Consider the following 20396-nt stretch of genomic DNA (forward strand, 5'->3'; position numbering starts at 1 on the left):
CTTTATTACACACAAACAGAGCGCATTGGGGATCTCAGGCAACAGATTACATTTATGTTGGTCTTTAAAGCACTTCCCATCATGTAAGCCGACTGAGACTGATAGTTTGAACAGAGCTTTTATTTGTGTATGCACCATACATTAGATAGCCTGCTGCGTGTCTCACCTGCATGTTTAGTGTGTGTGTGTAGTTCTTTGGGAACTATCAGTGTCTCAGCTGTTCAACACAGTATACACAGCTGCAACCTGATATCCACACTCCACACCCCTTCAGTCCCGCTACACACCATGGGTAAACAAAATTCCACTAGACATACTGTCTATAAACAGAGGCTGACTTAGCTTTCCCACAGTGTGTGTGTGTGTGTGTGTGTGTGTGTGTGTGTGTGTGTGTGTGTGATCAGATCAGATCAACTAACCTGATACCTTGGGAGAATCTCCATTGCATTTCCTTGATTTGTGCGTCATCTCACCTCCTTTTCAAAACCCATTGGACAAGAAGGTCCCTCTGACCTTTTCATCCAATGGGAATTGAGGAGGCGAGGAAAGAGGAGTCAGAGGATGCGGAGAATCTAGGAAACGCAACTGAGATTCTCCCCTGGAGAACTCAACCTCTGGGGCCCTGGGCCTGAAGACGATGAGAATGAGGAAGGGAATGCCTTCATCTACCTGCTATGACAGCATGAGATATGCCAGTGATAAGTCTGCAAGTCCAGATCTTCGATGAAAGATGCTAGAAAAGTGGAATGCATAGTGAGAAGGGGCAGCATTTAATGTTCCAGCCGCGTCCAGTAGGTGGAGTAAAAGCAACCATAAAACGTTCCTACTTTTACCACTTACCCAATCACAGACACGTGCCATTACTGCATGCTACAGTGTTATTGCATTTTATGAGCAATCTTTCTACCTGTGACAATGTGGCTTTGTGCCAACATTGCAGTCAGAACATGTCATTCTCAGCAAGTGCAACTCAATAGTAAATACCTGTAGTACACTGAAAATAATGTTTGCTAGATGTGTTTATTCTAGCCTTTTCTTAGTATTTCTGGATCTATTTGTATATATTCAAGTCGACTGCCAGTCAGTGATCACCATGCTGTAAGTAAAACACCTGACTTCACCTGGAACATTGTTGTCCAGTGCATGTCCCTTGGCTGTCAGACACATTACTTTATTTATCATACCTATTTAAGTAATGACTTTATAATTGCAAGCAGGTTTGTGCAGTGATACCAAGTGAGACCGAATGTATGCAGAATAACAAAGAGTCCAGAATAGAAGAATAGATATTTTCTATTATATTGTATATATCAATTTATATTCTATTCTGAGTGTCTTGTTCCCATCAGAGCTGTATGGTGCCCTTGTGACTGACAACTAACTATATTAAAATACATCGCTTGGCCTTGTCTGACGTCAGGTCGATGCCATCTGGTGGAGCTCTCGTTGGACCAAATGGGATGAGATGAGACCTCAGCAGCTCAAACATTCACATGACGCTTCAATTAATCCACATTGATTAAATGTAGGCTATTTTCTGCCGAATATTAAAATATTGACAATTCATCAACAGAATGACTTGCGGTTCTCGGGAAGTTGAATCGAACACGAACATCCCTGAAGAGAGCGGTTAACGCACGGACCGGGTGGTGTTCTTTGTTATAGTCACAGAGTTTCTACACCCATAGGCGCAACATCGCGAGACTTCCAGGAACGCTTGCGAAACAGACCAAACAGACTATGCCGAGGTTTGGGGGTTTTGAAGTCAATGAGAGAAGTAAAAAAATATTCCTTAGTTGTTAATCTTCTCAAAATCTAATAGCACAACCTAAATTCAAGGCAATGTATTAAGTAGTTTAATATGTTATTACTTCAATCTCGTGAAAGTGACAAACTGATCGCTTTTAATTTCCTTCAAAAACGACTTTATATCGAAGAAGTGCCGTTGATTTGATGGCGTGCACATGCGCAGTTCTGCAGGAGACGACCGACCCGACTGAGGTGTTTCTACGCGTGAGTTTAGCGAGCCAACGTCGCCATGACATCGCCTACAATTGTGATCGGGGATTTCTATTGGAGAAGCAGTTGTAGCCTATCTTCATACTGTACTGTCTTCGTTATGGTTGATCGGCATTGTAGCAGCCAGTGAGCGTTTCCGCATTGACAATCGGTGAGCTGTCATTGCGGGAGAATGAATAACGCGAAATGTAGCATATTAAATCAGATACCAAGGAGACGAAAGCGGATTATACAATGTGTCTATGTGGTGGGGTTCATGGTAAGTGCAACATAACCTTTGTTGAAGATGTGGCTACTTTTGAGAACGTTTGGTATTGCTGTCATTCTTTCATTTCTTTCCTAAAAGGTTATAGAACAGCAGTATTCGCTGTGGACACAACCTTACTGTTGAGGCAAATGATTGGCGATGACATCAGTTTATTGATCTGTTGGCTGTAGTCAATTTTACAGAGGCTATATCAGGACATTAGGGGCTTTAGGCTATGTCAAATATTATTCTGGTTTAGGCGGCTCCTTGCTCCATCATGGCATATGAGAAGCTGACCTGCAGGCTACCACAAAATACATCAGATGTATTAAACAGCCTACTCGATTGTTCTCCATTCACTCAAATGCTGATCCAGCTATTTAGAAGAGGCGGGTTGAGCCCTGTCATAGCACTGTCAAAACAACCTGTCCAGCAGAATCCAGTCCTTGGAAATCTGAGTTCGCCTCGGAAGGACTTGTTATTCTGAGATGCTCAGGGTGTTCGCAAGAACATCACACTGACTCTGTAAAACTCAGTAGGATAAACATAAATATCCTGTTGTACAGGATTAGATTGATGTATTGTTTATTTAATCTGATGTGGATTGTGGACTGGACACACACTTAACATAATGTAAACTCACAGAACTCGAGTGACACAGATCATTTTGAAGACATATTGGGTGTATGCTAAACGTTTTCTGTGTGTAATGCAATCCAGATAAAATGAATGGAAGTGAATGCTACAGAACATCTCATGAACATTCTCACCCAAAGAATATTCCCTTGTGAATGCTCTGATCCTCTCTCTCTCTCTCACACACACACACACACACACACACTATTTATTTATTTATTTATTTTACATTTGAGTCAGCTAGCAGATGCTCTCATCCAGTGCAATTTACAGGAGCAATTCGGGTGCCTTGCAGGAGCAATTAAGTGCCTTGCTCAAGGGCACACACACATGCACTAACTCCCACACACCATATGTTTGTGCCCAGTTTGAATACAGAAGTAGAGTTGAACTGAGGGAGAATCAAACAGTTAGTTTAATGGGTAGGGCAGTGAGACAGCAGGAGCTACAGTGTGACTTCAATCAAGTCTCTGGCAAGAGCCTCTCTGGAGATGGCCTCACAAATGCAGATCAACAGGTTGGGAGAGTGTCTATTTCTCTCCTCAGGCCCTGAACTCTCTCTGTGGCACACCCACGAAACATCAGGCTAGAAAAAAACTGGTATACCCTAGGTCTCTAGCTGATCTCTCTACCTCCAGCCACAGAGCAGCCCTGGAGATACCAGCCCATCCACAGAGAAGAAACTATCTCCAACAACACTGGTGGTTTGTCATGCAGTTGCTTCACTATGTTTGATTCAGTCATTGTCCTTTTGAATAAACCGGTTCCACAGACGTAACAAATGAATCTCTAATGCCTCATTACCCTGCTGAATATAAGTTGCAGCGTTTGTGAACCCCACCCTTTATAAACAGTTTGAACTTTTTAAAGCAGACTGTAGCGATGGTGCGTGCTGAATATTAGAAAGGGTGATTTGTCAGGCCGGTCACCTTCACATTAACCCTTAATGTGACTGTGTTTACATTGGCGATTGATAGGTCAACCTCTGATCATTCAACTGCTTCCTGGGTTTTTGTTTTGGTTATTGTTTGTTGACATGTCTATTTAATGTCTGTGACAATGTAGTTACTGTAGCTCAACGGTGTTTAAACTGAATGTACACCTACTGCGGTCACTCAAGTCTTTGGTGTCATTCATCATTTATTTTCTCTCTCTCTCCTCAACAGGACCTGTTTGGGGTAAGCATGATCATTCCCCTGCTGAGTCACCATGTCAAGGCCCTGGGTGCCAGCCCCACTGTGGCAGGCTTAGTAGGTAGGTGGGATGATGGTGATATAACACTGTAAATATGGAAGAGTTCACATCAGCGTCAAAGTTTGTAAGATGTTTTCATACAGTACATCAGACGTGGTGGTATAATTTAGCAGGAGCAGGCAAACCAATACATTGTAAAATTCCTTTTAATGCATTAAATATTGACAAATATTGTATGGAACAAAATGAAGAAGACCTCTGAGGACATCAGGCATCTAAGGACAACAGATTAAGGAATGGCGAGTAGCGTAACTGTTTGAAATCACCAGCTGATGTGCTCAATCATATCTCTAATTTCATATAGCTGTGGGTGCTGATTGAGGTCACGGGGTCTGATAGTTTATGCAAAGCGCTATAGCGGCATGCATTGTAGACTAGCTGTAATCATAATGTGCCATAATCTGTACCTAATGCATTGATTCATGTTTCAGGCTCTACATATGGGATCCTACAACTGTTCTCTAGCACTATAGTTGTAAGTATTGACTTGGTGTTCTGAAGACAGGTATTTGTGTTGTAGTACTGTATGCCTTGTGCTATACCAGTGTGATGCTTATGTAACAGTGTAGGTTCCGTCCCTCTCTTCGCCCCAACCTGGGCTCGAACCAGGGACCCTTGCACACATCAACAACTGACACCCCACGAAGCATCGTTACCCATCGCGCCACAAAAGCCGCGGCCCTTGCAACGCAAGGGGAAACCCTACTTCAAGTCTCAGAGCGAGTGACGTCACCGATTGAAACGCTATTAGCGCGCACCACCGCTAACTAACTAGCCATTTCACATCGGTTACACTTACACACACACACACACACAACCCTACCATAAGACATCTCCTGACATGGTGTTTGTGTCATTTGTCAACATCTGAAGTTCTGATTGTACACCAGCAGTGGACTGGAGCTGGATGCTCCACCATGCCCTAACCACTAACACTCAATTAACATCCACACATTCCTCTGAATCCATGTCTCTTAACAAGGCTGACTTGTTACTGTACACTGAGTGAGGCCTTCTCTGAAGAGAGATCGAGATTCTCATACTTGAGTTGTGTAAGGCACTCCCCCCTCCCTCTTGGTCTCCTGAAATTGGTTTAAATCTCAGGGGTCATGAGACAAATTAAAGGAGGAGAAGGAGTCATTTGTGGTCCCAGTGAACAGACAGGCAGGGAGGGATAGTGTGATGGAGGGAAGAGGGAACAGCCAGGTCTCTATGGTAATCCTCACAGGCCACATCCAGAACACAGCAAATTCAATTTACCCTGATTTCATTATATCGTCATTGTGTGTGTGTGTGTGTGTGTGTGTGTGTGTGTGGTGTGTGTGTGTGTGTGTGTGTGTGTGTGTGTGTGTCCATTTCTACATGCACGCTATCTAGTCAAGTTTTGTGTTATGTGTTTGCGTGTGTAGGCCCACCTACGTGTGTGTGTGTATTTCTAGTTGTGCATAGAAGGTGTGTGTGTGTGTGTGTGTGTGTGTGTGTCATTCATATATCAGTGTAATGAGAGACTGAGTGGAGGCGCCTGGGTTGCTTGGCCAAGGGGACCAGGCTGTGGAATTCCTTTGTTTGGGGTCACCTGACCACTCACACTCATGTCCTCGTGTTACGACCTCAGAGAGAGGGGCAGGCTCTCATTATCTCATACATATGTTGTTTGTTGGGCAGCCAGGCTGCATCTCAATAGTTTTAAGTGGATTCCTTTCCTCGTCTACCTGGGGCTTTGAAGGAAAGGAAGCCAGTACTAACCATTGAGATGAACACTGTATCCAGCAACATTGTGGAGATGTTTAATGCCTTGTGTTGTTATGTGAGAAAATACTACTCTTTCCTATATGCCACTTCCCGTGATGTGATGATGGTGGTTGTGATTGGCAGGGCAGCTGGAGTGACGTGGTGGGGAGGCGGTACTCTATGCTGACGTGTCTGCTGCTGAGTGCTCTGGGCTACGGCCTGCTGGGGATGTCCACCAGCATCGGCCTGTTTGTCCTGGCTAGGATCCCTGTGGGTGAGTCTGTCTGGGGGGAAACGTCCTGCTTCAGAGGCTTTGGCCTTGAAAGAGCTCTACCTTTTATGTGAATCTTAATCACATGTATGTTAAAACAAGAAAATACTTTGATGTTCCACAAAGGGTCAATTTGATTGCACCGTGATGTCCACTACCTACATAAATACATACAGACATAATTCATCAGTTACATTCTGTTGCACACAAATATAACAAAAATAGAAATGCAACCTGCAACAATTTCCAAGATTTTACTGAGTTACAGTTCATATAAGGAAATCAGTCAATTGAAATAAATACATCTGGCCTTAATCTATTGATTTTACATGGCTGGGAATACAGATATGCATCTGTTGTTTACAGATGCCTTAAAAAAGAAGGTAGGGGCTTGTATCAGAAAACCAGTCAGTATCTGGTGGGACTACCATTTGCCTCATGCAGCGCGACACATCTCATTCGCATAGAGTTGATCAGGCTGTTGATTGTGGCCTGTGGAATGTTGTCCCACTCCTCTTCAATGGCTGTGCGGAGTTTCTGGATATTGGCAGGAACTTGAACATGCTGTCGTACACGTAGATCCAGAGCATCCCAAACATCCTCAATGGGTGACATGGCTGGTGAGTATGCAGGACATGGAAGAACTGGGACAGTTTCAGCTTCCAGGAATTGTGTACACATCCTTATGACATGGGGCCGTGCATCATCATGCTGAAACATGAGGTGATGGCGGCAGATGAATGTCACAACAATGGGCCTCAGGATCTCGTCACTGTATCTCTGTGCATTCTAATTGCCATCGATAAAATGCAATTGTGTCCATTGTCTGTAGCTAATGCCTACACATATCAAAACCCCACCGCCACCATGAGGCACTCTGTTCACAACATTGACATCCACAAACAACTTGCCCACACAACACCATACACGCTGTCTGCCATCTGCCCGGTACAGTTGAAACCGGGATTCATCCGTGAAGGGCACACTTCTCCAGGGTGCCAGTGGCCATCGAAGGTGAGCATTTACCCGCTTTAGTCGGTTACGACGCCAAACTGCAGTCAGGTCAAGACCCTGGTGAGGACGACAAGAAAGCAGATGAGCTTCCCTGAGACGGTTTCTGACAGGTTGTGCGAACCCACAGTTTCATCAGCTGTCCTGGTGGCTGGTCTTAGACGATCCCGCTGGTAAAGAAGCTGGATGTGGAATTCCTGGGTTGGTGTGTTTACAAAGGAGAAATGCTCACTAACAGGGAAGTAAACACATTTGTACACACAATTTGAGAGAAATAAGCATTTTGTGTATATGGGACATTTCTGGGATCTCTTATTTCAGCTCATGAAGTATGGGACCAACACTTTACATGTTGCATTTATATTTTTGTTCAGTATTTTTATCTGTGTCGTGTCCTTTCCCCCTCTCTCTGTCCTCCAGGGCTGTTCAAGCACTCCCTGTCTATCTGCCGGGCCTTGCTGTCTGACCTGGTGTCTGAGGCGGAGCGCCCCCTGGTGATGGGACACTTCAATGCTGCCTCCAGCGTGGGCTTCATCTTGGGACCCGTGGTGGGGGGATACCTTACAGAGCACGAGGGGGGCTTCTACACCTCCTCCTTCACCTGCGCCGCAATCTTCCTCCTCAACACAGGTGGATGGGGAGAGGGAAGATGAAGGGAGTGAGGGGCAAGGAGAGAGGGGAGGAGCAGGAGAGTAGGCAAAGGTGGTGTAAGGCAATTATGTTGGTTTTCCCAATTCCCACCAATTCTAAATCACATCTTAATTCTAGGCACTCTGTGAATGTGAAAGGATGGGATAGGTGCAAGCAATATAGTGAAAATAAAATCAAAGTTTATTGGTCACGTGCACAGTTTAGCAGATATAGCGAGTGCATTGAAATGCTTGTGTTACTATCTCCTGACAATGCAGTAAAATGCCAAACAAGTACACAAGTCAAACATTTTAAAACAAGAAATCAAGAAATATCGGAACGAATCCAACCCAAATAGCACTGTATCGGTAATCCAAATGCAATCTATACATGTATACATCAGATTAATTTACACAAGATATACTAAGAATGATATGTACAGCAGTAGATATATTAGAATGAGCCATATCAAGAATCCAGTATATAAATAAATATGTGGTGTGTATAAACAGTGTAACTAAAATGCAATGTACAGTAGTAGATGTTTTTTTATATTTATTTTTATTTCCCCTTCATTAAACAAGGTAGGCCAGTTGAGAACAAGGTCCCATTTACAACTGCGACCTGGCCAAGATAAAGCAAAGCAGTGCGACAAAAACAACAACACAGAGTTACACATAAACAAACGTAGAGTCAATAACACAATAGAAAAAATCTATGTACAGTGTGTGCAAAAGTAGGGAGGTAAGGCAATAAATAGACCATAGAGGCAAATTAATTACAATTTAGCATTCACACTGGAGTGATAGATGTGCAGATGATATAGAGATACTGGGGTGCAAAAGAGCAAGAGGATAAATAGCAATATGGGGATGAGGTAGATGGATGTGCTATTTACAGATTGGCTGTGTACAGGTACAGTGATCAGTAAGCTGCTCTGACAGCTGATGCTTAAAGTTAGAGAGGGAGATATAAGACTCCAGCTTCAGTGATTCAGTGATTTTTTTTTTCATTAGAATGAGCTTTGTGAAGAATACAGAATGTAAATACACAGTGTGAAAAACTGTATAAAAGAAATGGGAAGTGTCCAGTGTTTAATGTCTCTATAACATGGGACAGCAGTGTTGGCTGTGTGTGATTGTGAGTGATTGTGTGTAAGTGTGTGTGTTGTTAGTATGGGAGTGTGTGTGTTAGTGAGTGTATATGTGAGTGCAGGAGAACTCATGTGTATGAGGTGTGTGATAGCTTGTGTGTGTGTTTTGTGTGAGTGAGTGTGCACCACCTGGCTGACCACCAGTCTGATGGCCTGGAGATAGAAGCTGTTTTTCAGTCCCTCAGTCCCGGCTTTGATGTGCCTGTAGTGTCTCTGCCCCCCCCCCCCCCCCCCCTCCCTCCTCTTCCAGTCAGATAGAATCAGATATTATCATACAGCAAATACCTAGCCAGTCTATGTGCTTTCTAACCTGGTGTTTGTCGTGTTCCATCCAGGTCTGGTTTGGCTGCTTCCCTGGAGCGATGCGCTAACCCCACAGGCCAATGCTAACTACAACAGCAGCGCTAGTAAAGCCAGCTGCTACGTCAATGACAACCACGTCACCTCGACACAGCAAAACTCATCCCATGGCAACAACCACACTACAGCGTCGGGGGCAGCAGTCACAGGATCGGGGGCTCCAGAAACGAACCAGAGGGTCTGGAGCTGGGACCTGGACTGGGGGGAGGTGTCACTGCTCCAACCTGCCTGGCGTCAGCTCTCCTCAGTGGGCTCCAAGATCCGCACGGTGGCCTCCTCGGACATGTGGGACCTGTTCCTGGTGCGTCTGCTCATGGCCATCGCCATTATGCTTTACTACAGCAACTTTTCTCTGGCCATGGAGGAGCGCTTCATGCTGAAGCCCAAAGCCACAGGTTATCTAATTAGCTACAGCTCTACCCTGGGGGCCTTGGCCGGCTGCTTGGTGGGGCCCGTCACCAAACTGTACGGTAACGACATGCCGGCGCTGTTGCTACACTCTACAGTCCTCACGTGTTGCCTGATCCTGCTCTATGCCATGGCGCCCAGTGTCTGGCACGTGTTGTTAAGTTCCACTTTCTTCGCCATCTCCACGACCATCGGACGCACCTGCATCACCGACCTTGAGTTGCAGAAAGGGGGAGCTCACGCCAGTGGCACCCTAATCGGGGCAGGGCAGTCGGTGACGGCGGTGGGTCGGGTGCTCGCCCCCCTGCTTTCGGGGCTGGCCCAGGAGTTTAGTCCCTGCGGGCCGCCGAGTCTGGGGGTGGGGCTGGCGTTAGCAGCCGTCGCCCTGCTGCTGGTAAGAGTGCCCAAATGGGACGGGAGAGGCAAGAGGAAAGAGGCCAAACTTGGTAAAACACACAGAGAGTGCGAGTGAATGAATGAGAGAGAGAGAAAGAGCACCGATGCGAAACTACCATCCTCAGGAGATGTCTGGTCTAAAGACAGCACTGGAGACAGAACTGATGCAGATCTGTTGGGGACATGTCAGCGGGGTGTTTCGTTGTTTGTTTTGTAACTGTTGACGACGGAGCCACATCTCCGCTCTGCCGTTCTGTTGGTTTGGTCTCAAAGTGATGACATCACAGCACCCTGAAAGGTACCGGGTCATCATCAGCATTGCTGTTCCCGCCCTTCAGTACACCAAACAGGGTGAACAAACACCTAGGCCAGCAGCCCTCTGTAAAAGGAGTGAGGGGGTCAATGCTAAAATAGACTAGCATAGGTCATCATGTCAATGGCACATACAGTCGTGTTCATAAAGCCTAGGAATAGTAAACATTTTATATATGTCTCTTGTGAGAGACAATAATAACATTAAAAAACACAAAATATAAATATAATGTACTCCTGCTCTTCCTTTATAACCACTACAAATAGTCTAGGAATGCCTTGGGGGTTCTTTGTCCTGAAAAAGCACTTCATTTCCCAAAATGCTCTGTTTCTGACCTACCCTATGAGTGTGGGCCGCAGGTGAAGAACCTACTCTTACCTCTCTGGAGCCGAATTCCATTTTCTCTCCCTTCTCACCGAAGTATGTACTCATTCACCCTCCCTTAAGGGTTGAAAATAATTAGATTGGTGTGAAAATGTTCACACCAATCCAATGCTTTTAAATCCATTGTGGGGGAGTGAATGAGTACACACTTCGGGGAAAAGGGTCAAGCACTGAATTGAGCACTGAATTGATCTTGAGTAAGGGTAGTCCACAGCTACAAATCTAGGATAAGCTTACATTTCCTAAATTCTAACCCATGTGGGGGGAATACAATTATTTTTCAAAAAGTGTCTTAGATCAGTGTCTGTTGGTAACTTCAGCCTACTTCTTTTGTAACCACTGTTTACCCTCATTGCACTGCTTTTTAACAGGACCCTGTGGAACTAAGGTATCAGGACCTTTTCAATGGACGTTGGTATATATTATTTGCTTTTAATTTTAAACCCCATAGTCCATATTGATTTTATTCAAATGAATTGATTTATCAGAAAGTGGGCTTAATTATCAATCAAATAAAACATCTGAATTATTATTTTGATATGACGTTTTCCTCTTATTTTGAATGGGGTTGCCCTTACAATGACCCAAATGCTAGTGAATGTTATGAAGACAAAATCATTTTATTGAATGATAGATCAATCAAATCCAAGTATATCTAAACATGTGAATGTGCTTGATGAATGCAAACGGGTTTTATTTAATGACGGATGACTGAATGTTCAAGTTTATGTGAGATTTCTTTCTCTGACAAGGTGGTTTTAGCTCTGTTACTAATGACATCTCGATACGACTGAGGAAAATCCACACGAACGCCCCTCCAACTTGTAATTACTAGTGAGAAACTCGTCTATCGTCCCTGTGCTCCCACATGTTGAACTCTGACATATCCTACTAAGGAAATGACCTTGATAACAGCGTTTTCAGCAGTTAAATACAAGAACACATTATGTATTTGTTTTTTTAACACTAACTTGTTTACGAGCATAATAGCTGTACTTTTAGTTTGTAGTTGACACGGCTTGTTTGCCATTAGCCGATCTGCGTTCTTAATGAGTTTAAAGTAACTGAATGCACTCAACTCGTTGCTCCCGGTTTATAATTAGTATTTTTCGAGTTCCCACTTGTCATGAACGCAGCATGACTATGAACACTGCTCCATCTCTACCAAGATCACCATGATATATGAACTAAGGCCGAGACAATAAGAAGACACAGTGGCAGAATAAATTCAACCACACCTTTGTTTCATCATAAAACCGGAGAGCAACATCTGTCCGGTGAAGTCCACAAAGCACATTGCATGTAACAAATGACCTGCAGCATGGTCACTCAAGTTAATGTTTCTGACATTTTCAGACTAGCAACCTTTAATTTAGAACCACGGAGAGTAACATTTACATTACATTTTAGTCATTTAGCAGACGCTCTTATCCAGAGCAACTTACAGTAGTGAATACATACATTTCATGCATTTAAAAAAAAAAAAACATGTATTTTTTTTGTACTGGCCCCCCGTGGGAATCGAACCCACAACCCTGGCGTTGCACACACCATGCTGGCGTTGCAAACACCATGCTCTACCAACTGAGCCACAGGGAACTTACTGTAAGTTGAAAAGAAAACAGGAGCTGCCTCCAATATTCCAACAGCATTTCAACATCTTCAAATCACCTCTGCTTAGTCTAATACAGTGGCAACTAAAATATACCAAAAACAATTTAGTCCAATCAACGTAAGCTAAATATGATGTGGCTGTCCATGGTACAGATGTGTGTGTGGGTGTGTGTGTGTGTGTAAGTAGAAAAACATGTTGACTCACCCTACTAAAATGCTTGCTAGCTAAGATAACTTCATTTCATGGACAATGATGCACCAGACCAGCTAGTTAACATGAGCCTATTACATCTAATTAGCTACACTGAGCTTCTATGTTCTCAGGCCAGGGGCACAATGTATACATTTATAGTTGGATCAGAATCACCGTTATAATCATTGACCAATATGGAGAATTAAGTAAAACCACAAGTCCAAATCTCTATCTCCATTCATGGCTAGCTAGCAACCGGAGGACAGCACAACGAGATGCAACAATTCAAGTTTTTTTTGCAAATTACATTTAGCTTTTGATGTGATATGTTTGGTGTGGAGCCAAATCTAAACTGGCTTCCCTTGACACTTCCTTTTGATGTGCCAGGACCATTCACAGTTTAGCTCAGGCAGTGGCTATTATTTTTTGTTTTCTTTTTATTAAGGGAGGCCAAATGCGCTCTGGCTTTCCTTACATTCAATGCTATGGGCGGCAACAATGTCATACTCTATTTGACCAAACAGCATCAGATAGATTCTCCTGTTAGATACATCCAGCCTCTTGCAAATTGAAGGAAAGTTATGAAACACAGAAATGAAAGATACATTATTGGTCAATTTTTGGGTGAAGCCTGGCTTCCCTTGGTATCCATGAATACACGAAATTAAGAGACACACTACACGACACACTAGCACGACTCTTGGTGGTAGTAACGCCTCGATCACACCAGTGTTATTGCGTTTTGGTACACCAGAAGTACATATATTTCCAATGGAACGCTGCGTTTGCCTTGCAGCATTGCGTTTCAGAGGCAGTTGCAGTGCGTTCGGTGTGGTGCATACCTTGGATTCATCGAATGTATGCATCAAACTGTATGTGTAGACGACTTGACAGAAATGGTAGCATCAGGTGAATGTTGAACTTTTGTTGCCCACATCCAGATGGTGCTGTGTGCCATTTTGCGCAATAAAGCTATCAATGTGATCGAGGCATAAGAAAGCCAACGCCATCTGCACCCATCTGCCTAATGTACCTTTTTATTACTTCTAAAAATAACTTTTGGGGGTTCTCATATGCTTACAATGGTGTGTTGATTCTTGCTTGAACATTCGCTAAGATTATATTTGGTTGTGATCTTTGCAACATAACTATTTTGGATGCAGCAGTTTTTAGCTAGAATGCTAACGCTCATTGATATAGGCTGTAGCAAAAGCTGGCCAAAGAGCCATTTTACTAGTTGAAGTGTTTTTAAGTATAATGCAGTTGATTTGGGATGATCACACAAACATTATATTGCCTGAAGAACAATACAATACAAACGAATAAGCACAATCTTTAATATCATTCAGGCCTAAGGCAAATGTGGCACAAATGTGGATTCACAATTACTATTTCATTTCAACATCGCCACAATTTATGAAGCACGAGACTGCAGATGGAGCGCGCAACCGCCCCACTGGAATGGATGGGCGGGCCTCGCAGCAGGGTTATTACGTCAAAATGTGTCACTCCGGAGCATGGGGTAGGGCAAGTCCTGTACCACTGCAGACTCCGTCGACTCAAGGAGGAACCGAGATGAGCATCACTAGGCTATCAAATAAACAGCACACTTACCGTTTCAATACAGGGATGGTTACCGTTACCCGTCTCATAAAGTAAGTATATTTAAATACGTATGTGTTTATCGCTGACATTTATTCGGCTATATATTGACAGCCCACAATAAACACGTTATAAAAATCGCTATTCTATGATGTCAAATAAAACATGTCTGTTTGCATGACGTGACCATCCCGTTGTAGCATATTTCTGAATAACGGAACTGCTCATTCAATAAGCACTACCAACAACGAGTTCCCTTTGAATGAGCTTCAGAATAGCAGATTTCATCATGACACAATATTTGTTATTGTCGGAGCATCAAAGGCAATAACACTCATTGAGACTGATGTAGGCCTAATGCAATAGAATACAAATAATAGTATGATTGATTCAGGTACTATATTTATCCAATGGTGTATGTAGCCTAATTTCTTTATGTCTGCATCCTACAGCTTATAGTATAGCCCAAGACAAACTGCGGGTGGTTTGTTGACGCCCGGATCAGTCTTACAAAGAACAGCATCACTTAGGCCTACAGCAAAGGCAGTGGTATTGCGTGTGTTTGTATTTAACTGTGGGCTAAGTGACTGCATGAACGAGATGTTCAAAAGCATTATGCTCTGGAGAGGATTAGCTTTGATCCGTTTAATCTTTTAGCAGTTTATTTATTATGACAAGACAGCTATGTGTGCATGTGTGTCATGAACGCAGACTGATTAAAACCATTGACCCTAAGCAGCGCAAGGCTATCTCTCTCGAGTCTTTAACATAGACCCTCAAGTGTCAGTAAAGCAGTCCACTAAGCAAGAATTTATAGCTTCAACATGATTAAAAGCACCCTGACCAGTAGGTGTGTGTGTGTGTGTGTGTGTGTGTGTGTGTGTGTGTGTGTGTGTGTGTGTGTGTGTGTGTGTGTGTGTGCGCGAGAGAGAGAGAGAGAGTCAGACTCAGAATAGCATAATTATGAAGATCAAGGTCTTTCTTCCTCCTCCTCATTAATATTAATAAAGGTCACTTTCTCATGCTGTCTGACAGTGTGGGAGAACAACATTGTTGTCCAGGTGTAACAAGAGCTTCTTTGTCCTGGGTTCCTTCCTCATTCTGTGTCAGGTTTACCTCTGAGACTGAGTCCTCTGAGTGTGCTCTGTGTCAAAACCGTCATAAGGGGTGTATCTCAATGGTCTCAAGTGACCTCCTCTCTTAATATCTCTGTCTTTATTAACACTGATCTAAGAACACCTTCACAGTGCAGATGAAGGAAAGGATAGGAGAGTCATCTGTTTAGATTGGGATTTACACAAAGACTTATCTCCTCTATGGCTAAAGGATGTACTGGGTTGTTTGATATTAAACCTCAGCTTTTACCTGATCAATGTATGCGATTGATTGGTTAGGCCTGGGAGATCAGAGTCAGATCAGAGTTGCCACCACCTACAGTACATTCTCAACACATAGACAATATATCAGTTCTGTCAGGGTTCTGTATCTATGCTCCTACATGTGTGCCCGTTAGAGATTCCACATGTCAAATGATATATTTCCATTCTGTTCACTACAACCACATCGGTCAGTCACTTAGGGCTCTGGTAGTGTACTACTGAATAGGTAATAGTGTGTACTTTCAGACAGATCCAGAGTCTTAGAAATAAGAATGAATTGAAAGGGCATCTCCATTCAAGTTAGTGGTGGCATAAAGCCATTTTGAGTGTACCCATGCCAGGAAGTAAAATCAGGAAGTGTACCCTTCAATCTGTGTTATGATTTGTTGAACAAACTCAACTGACATTACAAAAAATACATTCCATTCCATCAGCCACAGCAGTTAGCGTCATTTGAATGAACATTCTGCATTACCATGGCAATCCATCATCAGTTGATAGAACATTCCAAAACACCATGGAAATGATTGCATCACAATACCAGGCAACCATTGCAAGTGTACCAATGAGTTAACCAGTCATTTGCCAGGGTTGGAGCTTCATTCTTATTTCTATGCTCCTAACAGTGCAGAGTGAGGTCAGCTCAGCCCATATTCTGATTCCATACAAGATCAATAGATCTATTGGCAGGTAGCCTAGTGCGGCAGGTAGCCTAGTGGTTAGGGCGGCGGGTAGCCTAGTGGTTAGATATTATTATTATTATTATATATTATTTGACAAATTCAGCTATGTTTATCCCATTTTTTTCTGTTTAAGTAACGTTTGTCAACCACTGATCACACGTAAACACAGTTCACTTTCATAACAGCCACGTTGTATTCCTTCTCTCCTCCTCTCACCTTTTCCCCTTTGCTTCTGGACTTCAATGCACAACACATCAGCTGTATGTGACCAGGAGAAAAAACCTTTCCAACCCAAACCATATCATAACTGCTACACACAGCCTACATTGTTGTCACCATATTAGCTAAAGTAACATCATAGTCAACATAGCTAATAGAATTAACGTGTTAGTAAAGCTGCTATAATCATGCAGTAATGTTACAGTGTACAGTCAGTAAGCAGTTTAGCACTTACATTGGCGGGCCCATGTGGCAAGACATTTGTAAAACCAAAAGTTTACCTTGACTTGGAAGAGTTCCAGTGTTGTGTTGGATAGCCATAGTCAGCTAGCATCCCTCTGTTTGAGCCTGGTGTTTGAGTAGGCTAAACTAGCTAGCTGCATTTGCTAGCTAAGTAAGTGAAACTGAAAGTGGCAAATAAATGACAAAATCTCTCTCTCTTGCTTCATTTTGGAATAAATTAATTTGTTCAAAACTGTTCAACAATTATCTTTCTCTCTCTTTGAGTCAACTACTCACAACATTTTATGCACTGCAGTGCTAGCTAGCTGTAGCTTATGCTTTCAGTACTAGATTCATTCTCTGATCCTTTCATTGGGTGGGCAAAATGTCAGTTTATTTATTTATTCATTTTTAAATTTTATTTCACCTTTATTTAACCAGGTAAGCTAGTTGAGTACAGGTTCTCATTTACAACTGCGACCTGGCCAAGATAAAGTAAAGCAGTGCGACAGAAACAACAACACAGAGTTACACATGGAATAAACAAGCGTACACTCAATAACACAATAGAACAAAATAAAGTCTATATACAGTGTGTGCAAATGGCATGAGGAGGTAAGGCAATAAATAGGCCATAGTAGCAGAGTAATAACAATTTAGCAGATTAACACTGGAGGGATAGATGAGCAGATGATGATGAGCAGATGAAGGTGTGTAAGTAGTGATACTGGTGTGCAAAAGAGCAGCAAAGTAAATAAAACAATATGGGGATGAGGTGGATGAACGCAGTGCCCTTGTTTGGCCCTACACCCAAACGGGGGCACTGCGTTCATCCACCTCTGGCCTGCTGGCCCCCCTACCTCTGCGGAAGCACAGTTCCCGCTCAGCCCAGTCAAAACTGTTCGCTGCTCTGGCACCCCAATGGTGGAACAAGCTCCCTCACGACGCCAGGACAGCGGAGTCAATCACCACCTTCCGTAGACACCTGAAACCCCACCTCTTTAAGGAATACCTGGGATAGGATATAGTAATCCTTCTAACCCCCCCCCCCAAAAAAAAATATATATATAGATGTACTATTCTAAAGTGGTTGTTCCACTGGATATCATAAGGTGAATGCACCAATTTGTAAGTCGCTCTGGATAAGAGCGTCTGCTAAATGACGTAAATGTAAATGTTAGGGTTGCGGGTAGCCTAGTGGTTAGGGAGGCAGGTAGCCTAGTGGTTAGGGCGGCAGGTAGCCTAGTGGTTAGGGCGGCAGGTAGCCTAGTGGTTAGGGCGGCAGGTAGCCTAGTGGTTAGGGCGGCAGGTAGCCTAGTGCTTAGGGAGGCAGGTAGCCTAGTGGTTAGGGCGTAGGGCCAGTAACCGAAAAGTTTATGGATCAAATCTCCAAGCTGACAAGGTAAAAAATCTGTCACTCTGCCCCTGAACAAGGCAGTTAACCCACTGTTCACTGGTAGGCTGTCATTGTTGTTAAGAATTTGTTAACTGACTTGCCTAGTTAAATAAATGTAAAATAAATAAAACAAATCCTAAAATAAAAAGATGAATAGCACAGTGGTTGGCAGGGATACAGTAGGAAAGAGCAACAGAAGAGAGGTGAAAGGACTAGACAAGAGGATATGGAAATAGAGCAATAAAGAGGGGAGAGGGGATGAGATGAGAGAAAAATAGACTGGGGAGCAGAGAATAGAGTGAGACAGAGAGGGAGAAAACCACAGAAGAGATGGACAATGGTAGGCGGGGAGAGGAAAAGGGGAGGTGGAGAGGAAAGAAGGGGAATAGATGAGGATGAGAGATGCTCCAGTACTGACAGTCTCTGCAGGATGTCTGGTGTACCACACAGCCAGAGCCAGGTTCTCCTAACTGGGTCACTGTCCTCACCTTCCGTGCATCCCTGGAGAGGGGTGTCTGAGCTGTCTGAGCAGCTGACTTTGAGCTGGCCTCCTCTCAACCCTGACCCCTTCTTTCAGCCTCTCCATCACAGAATTTAAGTACCCCAAACCCCATAGGACCCACTACTTTACCCCTCTCTCAACCCCCACCCCACTCACCCTCTGAAAGGCAAGACCAATTGCTCTTACCACTTTCTCTCCTCAAAAATCTATATGTATAAACACCAGATTAATGTACACAAGATATACTAAGAATGATATGTACAACAGTCGATGTATTAGAGGGGGCTATGTCAAAATTCCAGTATATAAATACGCAGTGCAAAACCATATAGCAAAATGGATAGAATTGCAGGAAATTAGCATCCGGTCCAGAGTCTGGAATATAACTATATACAGTTGAAGTCGGAAGTTTACATACACCTTAGCCAAATACATTTAAACTCAGTTTCACAATTCCTGACATTTAATCCTGGTAAAAATTCTCTGTTTTAGGTCAGTTAGGATCACCACTTTATTTTAAGAATGTGAAATGTCAGAATAATAGTAGAGAGAATGATTTATTTCAGCTTTTATTTCTTTAATCACATTCCCAGTGGGTCAGACGTTTGCATACACTCAATTAGTATTTGATAGCATTGCCTTTAAATTGTTTAACTTGGGCCAAACATTGCAGGTAGCCTTCCACAAGCTTCCCACAATAAGTTGGGTGAATGTTGGCCCATTCCTCCTGGCAGAGCTGGTGTAACTGAGTCAGGTTTGTAGGCCTCCTTGCTCGCACACATTTTTTCAGTTCTGCCCACAAATTTTCTATAGGATTGAGGTCAGGGCTTTGTGATGGCCATTCCAATACCTTGACTTTGTTGTCCTTAAGCCATTTTGCCACAACTTTGGAAGTATGCTTGGGGTCATTGTCCATTTGGAAGACCCATTTGCGACCAAGCTTTAACTCCAGACTGATGTCTTGAGATGTTGCTTTAATATATCCACATAATTTTCTCTCCTCATGATGCCATCTAGTTTGAGAAGTGCACCAGTCCCTCCTGCAGCAAAGCACCCCCACAACATGATACTACCATCCCCATGCTTCACGGTTGGGATGGTGTTCTTCGGCTTGCAAGCTTCTCCCTTTTTCCTCCAAACATATTGATGGTCATTATGGCCAAACAGTTCTATTTTTGTTTCATCAGACCAGAGGACATTTCTCCAAAAAGTGCGATCTTTGTCCCCATGTGCAGTTTCAAACCGTTGTCTGGCTTTTTTAATGGTGGTTTTGGAGCAGTGACTTCTTCCTTGCTGAGTGGCCTTTCAGGTTATGTCGATATAGAACTCGTTTTACTGTGGATATAGATACTTTTGTACCTGTTTCCTCCAGCATCTTCACAAGGTCGTTTGCTGTTGCTCTGGAATTGATTTGCACTTTTCGCACCAAAGTACGTTATCTCTAGGAGACAGAACGCGTCTCCTTCCTGAGCAGTATGACGGCTGCATGGTCCCATGGTGTTTATACTTGCATACTATTGTTTGTACAGATGAACATGGTACCTTCAGGCGTTTGGAAATTGCTCCCAAGGATGACCCAGACTTGCAGAGGTCTACAATTGTTTTTCTGAGGTCTTGGCTGATTTCTTTTGATTTTCACATTATGAAAATCAAGCAAAGAGGCACTGAGTTTGAAGGTAGGCCTTGAAATACATCGACAGGTACACCTCCAATTGACTCAAATGATAACAATTAGCCTATCAGAAGCTTCTAAAGCCATGACATCATTTTCTG

The 20396-nt window shown here is 43.3% G+C and overlaps 2 protein-coding genes across 6 annotated transcripts in view; both read left to right on the plus strand.

The window, feature by feature from the left end:
• Positions 1 to 1394: 1394 nt before the first annotated feature.
• Positions 1395 to 11345, plus strand: LOC106581991 (solute carrier family 67 member A2). Its single transcript, XM_014164602.3, has 6 exons — positions 1395 to 2278; positions 4069 to 4156; positions 4588 to 4631; positions 6032 to 6161; positions 7590 to 7799; positions 9288 to 11345. The coding sequence occupies exons 1-6, from the start codon at positions 2192 to 2194 to the stop codon at positions 10190 to 10192; spliced, it is 1464 nt and encodes a 487-aa protein (XP_014020077.2). The 5' UTR covers positions 1395 to 2191; the 3' UTR covers positions 10193 to 11345.
• Positions 11346 to 14134: 2789 nt separating this feature from the next.
• The window catches only part of LOC106581879 (inositol polyphosphate-4-phosphatase type I A), a 167057-nt gene continuing 160795 nt past the window's right edge, over positions 14135 to 20396 (plus strand). For all 5 annotated transcript variants that reach the window (XM_045704573.2, XM_014164319.3, XM_045704574.2 and 2 more), the window contains exon 1: positions 14135 to 14275. The gene's annotated coding sequence lies outside the window, so the exon portion shown is untranslated. The remainder of the gene's footprint in view (positions 14276 to 20396) is intronic.

The sequence above is a fragment of the Salmo salar genome, chromosome 21, assembly GCF_965601325.2.
Source record: "Salmo salar chromosome 21, fSalSal1, whole genome shotgun sequence".
NCBI lineage: Eukaryota > Metazoa > Chordata > Actinopteri > Salmoniformes > Salmonidae > Salmo > Salmo salar.

Bases quoted from the DNA above. Each gene is read 5' to 3' on its own strand.
- LOC106581991 (XM_014164602.3), top strand. From the start codon at position 2,192: ATGAATAACGCGAAATGTAGCATATTAAATCAGATACCAAGGAGACGA. The intron at 4,157-4,587 runs GTAGGTGGGATG...TTCATGTTTCAG, and splicing joins CACTGTGGCAGGCTTAGTAG to GCTCTACATATGGGATCCTA. The intron at 4,632-6,031 runs GTAAGTATTGAC...TGTGATTGGCAG, and splicing joins TGTTCTCTAGCACTATAGTT to GGCAGCTGGAGTGACGTGGT.